General features: G+C 49.6%; 2 protein-coding genes across 5 annotated transcripts in view; one reads left to right on the top strand and one right to left on the bottom strand.

Annotated features, from left to right (window-relative positions):
• Positions 1 to 815: 815 nt before the first annotated feature.
• Positions 816 to 5,175, top strand: irf10 (interferon regulatory factor 10). The gene is made up of 8 exons (XM_057040071.1): positions 816 to 1,220; positions 1,692 to 1,887; positions 1,976 to 2,037; positions 2,765 to 2,804; positions 2,881 to 2,985; positions 3,075 to 3,461; positions 3,569 to 3,687; positions 4,086 to 5,175. Exons 1-8 carry the CDS (start codon positions 1,056 to 1,058, stop codon positions 4,194 to 4,196), a joined length of 1,185 nt encoding a protein of 394 aa, XP_056896051.1. The 5' UTR covers positions 816 to 1,055; the 3' UTR covers positions 4,197 to 5,175.
• A 395-nt stretch (positions 5,176 to 5,570) lies between these two features.
• zmp:0000000926 (uncharacterized) overlaps positions 5,571 to 9,559 on the bottom strand; it is a 26,725-nt gene continuing 22,736 nt past the window's right edge. For all 4 annotated transcript variants that reach the window (XM_057040067.1, XM_057040064.1, XM_057040066.1 and 1 more), the window contains exons 2-3: positions 6,498 to 8,224; positions 5,571 to 6,315 (exon numbers count right to left, since the gene is read on the bottom strand). In XM_057040067.1, the coding sequence (XP_056896047.1) occupies positions 5,863 to 6,315; positions 6,498 to 8,066 (2,022 nt within the window). In that variant the 5' untranslated portion in view covers positions 8,067 to 8,224 and the 3' untranslated portion in view covers positions 5,571 to 5,862. The remainder of the gene's footprint in view (positions 6,316 to 6,497; positions 8,225 to 9,559) is intronic.

Genomic DNA, 9,559 nt, shown 5'->3' on the forward strand with positions numbered 1-9,559 from the left:
CCTTTATAAAACATTATGGAAAATATTAAATAACATTTTCAAGATGGTTCAGGCGATGAAGCTGAAGTATTTTTTTTCTTTCTTCAGCATCCACAGACATCCAGATGTTCCAGCATTTAACACTATTAAGTGTGGCCTGTATCAGATTTGCATCTGGCAGCTCTCCTGTAGACCAAAACATCTGCAGAAGTGGGGCCAGAACAGACCACGCAGAATTAGATGGGTCCAATATCAGTTTCTTTACTTCACGTTAAGACGCGTGGAGCAATGAATGCAGGTTTAAGCGAAGTGGGGTTTTAAGGGCCTTTATTTTATCCAGGTTGCCACAACTAGGTAGTTAGAAATATCTGCGTGAATATGCTGCCGCCTGGCGGCAAAGACTAGAAGTGCACCCGCCCCGCGACGAATCATTTCGGATTATTTTAAAATGAGTTTGTCGTTTTATGTCTGGTCCGCCATGATCACTGTTGTGTGACGTTCTTAACTGCTTCAGTCAGCATAATTTACCCTGAGCGAAGTGTGAAAAGGAGAAAGATCCCGCTCGCCCACACGGTTTCATTTAAGCGCGAAAGTATCGTTATTATCAGGGGTGTGTGTGCGTGTGTGCGTGTGCGTGTGAGAGATAGAGAGAGAAAATTCTGGAACTTTGACCTCTGACATCATCGTCACGTGCTCGAGAGCCAAGCTTGAAATCAAAGTCGATTTATTTTATTTGTTTAAAATGCTCCTCTTATAGGCTTTATAGGCCAAAGCTGTCTGTTTGGGCCCCCAACTGTCAATCATTCACGGCCCGAACCAAGTGGGGAAACCGAAAGTATCACAACAGCTCATAAGTTTCACTTTCGATCTTCCGAGCGCACTTTGGTTTAATGAACTTCTGCATTCACTGCGGAAACTTCTACAAACTCGGTCTAACAGCTTCAGAATTGGCAGATTTCGGGCAAATCTACACTTTAATGTCGCGTTTGGCCATTCGAGCATGGGGTTTTTTAGACGGTAAAACGCACCGAGCGAGCTGGGACATGTGTTCGTGACCGGAGACGTTGGTGTCGAAGATGGAAACAAAGATGCACATGAAAGAGTGGCTGATAGCCCAGATCGAGAGCGGCAAATATGCAGGACTGAGCTGGGAAAACGAGGAGAAAACCATGTTCCGGATCCCCTGGAAGCACGCGGCGAAGAAGGACTACAGCCAGACGGCGGACGCGGCTCTCTTCAAGGTCAGAACGTTCCCACTGAATTCGGATCGCAATCCGGTTCTGATGAAGTCATTTTGCGAGCAAATTCGGCGTCTGTTGCGGATTATTTATGGAGCAGGAGCTGTTTGGTCTCCATACTGCGCTTCAGGATTAAGGAAACGACCTGATGCCTGAATGAAATTTATTATCATTTTCAATTCATTATTTTCAAAGTCATTAAATTCAATCCTAAAATAGAACTTAATTACAAAGGTGATGTAGACTGAACTTTACATACACGTCACATATTGGGATTTAACACTTTTTTGGTTGACATTACAGCTTCTGTTATATGTTCATATCACCATTTCACATTTTTTATTTTTACCCCACTGAAGTGTTATTAAATAGAATCATTTTCACTTCGCACAGATTCGATCAAATATTCCGTAAATTGAAATCGTTTCACTGATAAATTAGCATTAACAGACCCCCCCCCCCCCACATACTCAGGCCTGGGCTGTGTATAAAGGCAAGTACAGGGAGGGGAGGGACAAGGCCGACCCCACCATGTGGAAGACCCGGCTCAGATGCGCACTCAACAAAAGCACCGACTTCGAGGAGGTCCCGGAGCGGAACCAGCTGGACATCACAGAGCCCTACAAGGTGTACCGGGTCAGCAGCAGCGGCGAGCCGCCCAGGCCTGCAGGTGCGACCAGAGAAAGGAGGTTTAAACGCTGCTGCGCTGATCCTGAGAAGGTGACGTCTCATTAATGCTGTGTTTACGTCCCCCTCAGAACCAGAAGCGGAGAACCGGGCCAGGAAGTCTCCAGAGAACCCTGTCGCCCCGGTCAAGCAGGTAAAACTGAAGCAAGATCTAATCGGCTCTAAATAACCAAACACATTCTTAAAAATGGGGATAAGTGGCGAAGTTTTGACAAACAGCTGGAGTGAAAACGAAACCCAGCGGATTCAGAGATCCAAAACGGTTTGTTAGCTTCGCTTGCTAGATTAGCATATGCGAATGGAGGTGTTCTGGAGAATCCTGAACCATCGCGGTTGTATTGTGAAGCTTCATGACGCGCGGATTGTGTGTTTGTTAGGTTAAACTAGCTTAGCAGCAATGTCTGGGCTGTCCTCCAGACATTAGTATCAAAAGACGGATCTTAGATTTCATATCATCCACGTGTGTCTTTATCAAGGCTCCATCAGACGCCTCTGGGAAATCTTGTAAAATTTGGTGTTTTTAAGGTGTAACCCAGGTGATCTCGTTTTTTTTGGGGGGGGGGGGTGTTTGCTTACAGACAGCACTAGCAACCCAGGCTAATCAGCTTTAAAGTGATTTTATACGCTAACAAAATGAACAACGTGTGTGAAACATGAGTTGAGGCCTCCTGCAGATACATCGGACATCCCAGGAAATACAATAATGTAGCATTAGCCTCTTAAACCAGTTCAGCTGTTACCAGTTAGCATTAGCTTCCCCAAAATGTGGCTAATGTCTTCATATGTAGGTTTCTGTGTTGATATAAAGGTTTCCAGATTCCTTCAGTTGTGTTTTTCCTCTGTGGTTTTTCTTCTTAAAGGAATCGACCTCATCAGGCGAAGAATTAAAGGAGATTAACGGTGAGTGGTGGAATCAGGGGAGAGGATTGAAACCTAATCAGGGCTCAGATGATGATTCTTTCCCCCTCTTCCTCAGAGACGCTAATGAAGGAGCACATGTACTGTGGGTCATCAGCGCTAACGTCGCCAAAACAGCTTCCCGCCCCCCCGACCTTCTTCCGTGCGGGTCTGGCGAGTTCAGGTGAGAGAGGGGGAAAACACGTCGCTGCAGCGCCCGCCCTCCGTCACGAGCTGCCTTTTGTGTGTGTGTGTGTGTGTGTGTGTGTGCAGACTTCCGCCTCCAGGTGGTGCTGCTGTACCACGGCCAGCAGGTGTTAAAGGTGACCACCAAGTCCCCGGACGGGTGCTTCATCCTGCAGGGCCAGGTCCCCCTGGGGAACGAACGCATCTACGGCCCCTGCAGCGCCCAGCTGATTTGCTTCCCGTCTCCCGCCGCCGTCTCCCTCCCGTCGCACCTGGCCGAGGCCATGAGCCGCCTCCTCTGTCACCTGGAGAGGGGCGTGCTGTTGTGGATGGCCCCAGAAGGACTTTTTATCAAGCGCTTCTGCCAGGGCAGAGTGTACTGGAGCGGGCCCCTGGCCCGGAACACTGACCAACCCAACAAACTGGAGCGGGAGAAGACCTTCAAACTCTTCGATGTCAACACATTTTTCACCGGTGAGTCGTCATGCGCAGCAGAGAAACACACTTTAAGTCTAATTTGTCTCCACTCTGGGGTAAAACGCATAAACCCGGGGGTTATAACACAACATATTTACTTTCAGAGCTTCAGAGCTACTTAAGAGGGAAGGGATCCAAACCTTCCATTGAGGTGGAGCTCTGCTTTGGAGAAGAGTTTCCAGACCCCAAACTTCCAAAAAACAGGAAGCTGATTGTAGCTCAGGTAGGTGCAAAAGAGGGAGGGGTTGCTGAGTCTGGATACCCTTCGGAGGGGGGTAAACCAAGACTGGAGAATTCTTATTAATGAAGGGGACGGGGAAAAGAGAGGTTTGAGTCAAATATTAGGCTTCAGGCAGAGATATATTCGTGTCCCTCCCATAGATGAGGATTTGGGCCGCTCCAGGAAACAGAATCCTAAAAAAACCAAAATCAAATTTAGATCATCTAAAATTACAGTAAATAAATAATTTAAGCTCAGCAAGTAATTCTGAAATCGCAGGACTCGGTGGAGGTTCTCCCACGCGGAAGTTGGCTCGTCTAAATTTCCGGCTGTCATAATCACATCGGCCGACAGGTGTCGCCACATGCGCACTATTGACGCCCGCCCTCTTTTAAACGCAGGTGATCCCGTCGTTTGCGCTGGAGTTGCTGCAGAGGTTCAGCCTGGGAGGGAGCGCGGACAGGTCGGCTGTCCCTCCGGCCACAGATGCAGGGAAGCTGGAGGAAGTATAGAAGCAAGAGCCCCCATCAGCGGACATGTTTGGTACAGCACAAGGGAGAAGTTGCTGTTTGTTAAATTGGATAAAAACGATTTTTCTCTAAATCTTGCTCCCCCCCCCCCAACAAATTCTCAGTAATTATTCTGATTAAGTCAATAAACACGGCAGCTTTATTATTTCAATGTGAAAAAAAGGGGAATTGCAGAGAATGATGGACACGTGAATGAAATCTATAAAGCTTTTCTCTCTTTATTTCTATTGAACATCATTTAACAGAGTCACCATTTTTTTTAAAAATATACATTTTTGTAGCTATAACATTTAAAAAGAAAATCAACAAGTAAGTTTTTTTTTTCCTTTTTGAAAACAATAAAAAAAAGACACAAAACTAAAGTGAGAGAGTGTGCTGAATCAGAGAAGATACCCGTATCTGAGTTTAAAATACGTTCCTCGTTTTTCCCTGCCTTCAAACAAATACAGTACATACAAAAAATGAGATGGGGACACAAGCGTACAGTACACGGGGGTCAAGAGCATTCACAAAGCATCAGGTTCCAACGTGTTATTAGCACCATTACTTCTATTTTTTTTTGCCATTCTGCACTTTTTTTTACCCTCCAACATTCAAATTTAATGGAAAAACACTATGAGTGTTGAGGCGATGTGGCGCAGACCTGTCTGCGTGGGCGGGATTGTCTGTTACGCAGGTTTCTTTAGTGTTCTCCCTCTCAGACATAATGTTAAGAACATATTGGAAGGTAATGCCTTGACAAGCATGGTTTTTTTAATGACTCCCAGTGATGAGAGTTTAAAAAAAGGCAAAGAGTTGCTCGTACATTCACCTTGCCTGTCCGCGGACGTCGGCTTGTAAGCGAGAAAAATGAAAAAAAGATGCGTTGCAAAATTGACAGAGAAGTTGCATTTAATCCGTTTAGCATATTTACTGTATATAACATCTGTAATGTAATATATATAGTCAACTTTTGTTCACACATGACTGCATTTCTGTCCTGACACTGGTTGAGCGGCTGTACCCTGCAGAAAAACACTGTCGGCAGGAGGTCGTGACCCCCCCGAAACAGAGAGAACACAGACAAGTGCTTGATTGTCTGACTACACGTCTTCGGTGTCAGGAAGGAGACATCTGGAGGAAAGGAGAGGAGAGGAGAGGAGAGGAGAGGAGAGGAGAGGAGAGGAGGAGAGGAGAGGAGAGGGAGGAGAGGAGAGGAGAGGAGAGGAGAGGAGAGGAGAGGAGAGGGGAGGAGAGGAGAGGAGAGGAGGGGAGAGGAGAGGAGGAGAGGAGAGGAAGGAGAGGAGAGGAGAGGAGAGGAGGAGAGGAGAGGAAGGAAAGGAAAGGAAAGGAAAGGAAGGAAAGGAAAGGAAGGAAAGGAAAGGAAGGAAAGGAAAGGAAGGAAAGGAAAGGAAAGGAAAGAGGTTCATCTCCATGATTGGGGATCAAATCTGGGGTAGGTTCAGACACCCATAAATTGCATTTTGTTGGGTTTCTTTCCGTCCCTGCAACCCTCCCTTGAGGTCTCACCATTGGTTTTCTTGGTGGGTGCAATAGAGACAAGGAGGGTGTGTGTGTGTGTGTGTGTGTGTATGCTCGCATGTGCCTGCGTGAATGTGCATGTTCATACTGACTTTGCATTTTCCACGTTTTTTTTTTTTTGTTTGTTTTACTGCCACTTCGTCAGCTTTGAGCCATGAGGTAAGTCCAGGAGGCCAAGCGCATCAGTTCTGGTTGGAGAAAGACCGTCTGGGGCGGACCAGCGTCGCTTGCGGGGACGCGGCTCCCGCCGAACGGGGGGCTCGGTGGTCGGCGGTGGGGCCGGCACGGTAGCGGGCGTGTGATGAGGGAGTGGAGGAGGAGGAGGCGGAGGCGGCATTTCTTCTCGGTGCGAGCTGCTGGACCCTCTAGATGAGAGCTGAGTGCGGTGGGCCCTAGAACTGGGGCGAGTTTGTGTCCGGTGGGTTTGGGTGGGCGTGGGCGTGAGAGCCAGACAGACGTCCCCCTCCGTGAGTTGGCGGCAGGGCAGGCCGTATTGTTGTAACGTTCGCTGGGGACAACAAGACGACCAGCCTCGGTCCTGCACGAAGAACGGGTACTCCACCAAGACCTTCAAATACTCCTGCACACAATAAAAACGTGTGACTACTGACTCATTTCTGAATTAGACCTGTACAGAACTGAAGCAAGAACTTCAATTTCATTTCACACGTCATCACAGCACAAATCAGTGATCAGATATTCTTTGATATATTAGCCCATATACTTTGGGTTTGGCATGCTGGTGAAGGAGAGAACCCTGACCTGAGTGTTGAGGTCTGTCAGGTGGACCTGCAGGTGGCTGAAACCTTGGACAACACTGGGGTAAATCAGCAACACAGTGCAGGAGCTGAGGTGAAACTCCGGGGAAGTGTCTGCGCTCCTCAGGAAGTCCTCGGTCTGCAACTCCTCCACGCGTTTCAACCTCCCACTGGCCAGCTCAATGAGAGAACCCTTGGTGAAGTGAGGTAGGAGCGGTGGAGGAGGTGGATGAAGGCCCAGGGGTGAGGTGTGGGAAGGAGATAGCTCTCTCCCTCTGTCTCTTTCTCTCTCCTGCCGTCTGTGCTGGTCACTGTGTTGGTCTTGGTCTTTATGCTCGAGGAGGTTGCTGCGTTTGTCTGCGTCTCGCTCCTCGTCCCTTTGCGGGACTTTGTCTCTGTCTCTTTGCAACCTGTCGTGATTGTTAGGCAAACCCAGGGGGGAGTTTGGCGAGTTTCTCTGACTGTGCAGCCTGGGACCCTGTTCCCTGTGCAGGTTGTAAAGAGGAGTTCCTGAGGGGTTGAAGAGAGGGTAGGCCTGGGCCTGAGGAGAGGGCTGGCATACCGATCCCAGTGAGTAATAGACCTGGGCTTCAGCTGGTGTGACCCCCAGTGGGTCCAGTAGTGACCCTCTACCTGCCCTTGGGACAAGACCTATGGGATGGGGACGAGTGGGTATTAAACTGGAGCTGCTCTTACTGATCCCGTGAATCTGTCTGTCCTGCTGTGAGGAATGTGGCTCAGGGCCTTCTAGAGCCTGACAGTCTGAGAAGAACACCCCTCCAGAATGAAGACGAGATGTCGGATCTTCCTGCTGTCTCCGCCCACCGTTGCTCTGTGAGCCGTGGGGACTCGCGTCCAGTCTGGTTCTGCTGCTGTCGTTCCCATATTCTCCGCTGATCAGAGTTCTGGAGGTTGAGGCAGTCCTGCTGCCCGGCCCGTCCAGACCGTTGGGCCTCTTGACCAAGTACCGATGTCTCATGTCAAGTAAGCTGGGGTCTTGAGAGCAGAACGGGTTATGACTAAATGTGTATGAGGGGGAGAAGAGGGAGGAGCTGTTGTCATGGCGGCCACTGTTAATGTAGGACCCCATCTCCCTACAGTCTGCTGGAAAGGGAGTCTTAAAGGAGGAAGAGGAAGAGGAAGATGGGGAGGGTGGTAATGAGAGAGCCGCCTCCCCTCTAAACCATTGGGAGTGGTGGGTGAGGGGGGAGAGGAGTGGATCATCTCTCCACGCAGGTGAGCCCGACCCCCTCCTCTCGCCGAGCGGACCTTGGAAAAGGGGGAGAGAGACAGAGGGAGAGTAGCTCAGGTGCCATGGCAGGGGCAAATGGAGGCCCGGTGATGCAACAGGAAGGGGTGGAGGGGTATGTAAGAGCTGGGGGCTTGGGTTAAGAGGACTTCTCTCCTTGTCACTGGCTCTCCTGCCTCCCTCCCCTCCCCCCGCACTGGACCGACTGCGGACTGGCACAGGTGGCTTAAACTCCAAAGTAACGTGGTGCTCTGTCGATCCTTGCCGAGATTCCCTCTTCTTGGGAGGCAGGCACTCTTTGCCGCGGTCGGGGCTGGGATTCATGGGTGGGCTCCGGCGGCAGTGGGGGCCCCCTACGAGTGGGTCAAGGCTAGGTCACATGGGCCTCACGGGAGAACGAGGGGTGCAGACAGAGGGAGAGACTACTACACAGCATCCCTGTTGGGTTCCTGTTGATTGTGTTGAACTGAAGCACCGTTCACCTAAAGAGAGACAAGAACAGAACCAAATGTGAGGGAAGCCCAAACCGAGCAAAGACATGTGACCCCAAACCATCCAAATCTGTCCTTACGTAACCTTCTTTGAAACAGGTTTGAGCTTTGTAAGTCTTTGTAAGTAACCATGGCTTATTAGTCATTACCTGTGCACATCAGGGCGCCACTGAAACTACCCGACTTTCTCATTTTCATTCAAAGGCATTTCATCACTCCTACCAGACCTAAAAATACACCCTCAGCCAAGTTCACAGGCAGTGTAGCACGCACACACACACACACACACACACACACAGACACACACAGGAGTTTTCATCTCGGACTCTCGAGGGGGATGATTGAAATCTGTAGATGTGCTTTGGTACCTCTTTGATGAACCACCCCCACGACACCCCTGGGTGTTCTCTTTATTCTGCGTAAGTGGAGTACTAGCAACACCTCTATCTCCCCTTCTCTTAAAGACACACGGACAGAACAGACACACAAATGCACCCTCGGGCGGCGGTACTCAGTCCCCCAGCGATAGGCAAAGCTGGTCGCCACCCACCCAACGGCTGGCAACGCCGCCGGTGATATTACCCATGCAGGATATGCATCTCTGCATATTAATTAGGCGTTACAGCAGGCGTGTAGGGAAATATGTGCGACTGTGTGTGTCTGCGCAACTTTCTCTCTCTTTTTTTTTCCCTCTGTGAGAATGTGTGAATGTGTTTGTTTGTTTAGGTCCTTATGTGTTTGTTTTAGTCCTCCAACGTGTCGGAGCGTTTGCAGCCTTGCTTCATTCAGCGAGAAGTGCGGAGGAGCTCCACTAAATCTTCTCCAAATCTATTAAATGAGCTCTTTTGAAGTGGTGGCTGCCGCACCAGCTGTTCCCTCCACCAGCCCCTCCACTCGCCCTCCGCGTCTCCCTCGACAGCCTACCAACCTCCCCGCCGACTCTCCGTCAAACCCGCTGTCACCATGGCAACAGTGCCCGCGCACGCATTCGGTCGGCTGCGGGGGTTATGTGGGGATACTCCGTGGAGAACCGTGTGAACTGCTGCCCAAAGAGTCTCGGGCCAGAAACAAAATAAAGTGTTACAGTGCAGCAAGCTGTTCGTGCCCGCGAGTGGAAAACTGACAACTGAGCACCGGCGGGAGGGAGAGAGATGAGACAGAGCTCGTCCAGAATCCCGACGAGTCTAAATTTAAGCAATGTTACGTAACGATTGTCATTTACCTGCCACGTGGAGCCCACCTTGAGAGCCACAGTAGCTGGAATGTTGATACTGTAAGTGGATATTGAAGTATTGACTGGAGAGCTTGAAAAGAGGTTGAAGTAGG

This window comes from Takifugu flavidus, chromosome 8 (genome assembly GCF_003711565.1).
Source record: "Takifugu flavidus isolate HTHZ2018 chromosome 8, ASM371156v2, whole genome shotgun sequence".
NCBI classification, from domain to species: Eukaryota; Metazoa; Chordata; class Actinopteri; order Tetraodontiformes; family Tetraodontidae; genus Takifugu; species Takifugu flavidus.

What these genes read in the sequence shown, in the direction of transcription:
- irf10 (XM_057040071.1), top strand. Translation starts at nt 1,056, where the DNA reads ATGGAAACAAAGATGCACATGAAAGAGTGGCTGATAGCCCAGATCGAG. An exon ending in CGAGCCGCCCAGGCCTGCAG is followed by an intron (nt 1,888 to 1,975) that starts GTGCGACCAGAG and finishes CGTCCCCCTCAG; the next exon opens with AACCAGAAGCGGAGAACCGG. An exon ending in CTGTCGCCCCGGTCAAGCAG is followed by an intron (nt 2,038 to 2,764) that starts GTAAAACTGAAG and finishes TTCTTCTTAAAG; the next exon opens with GAATCGACCTCATCAGGCGA.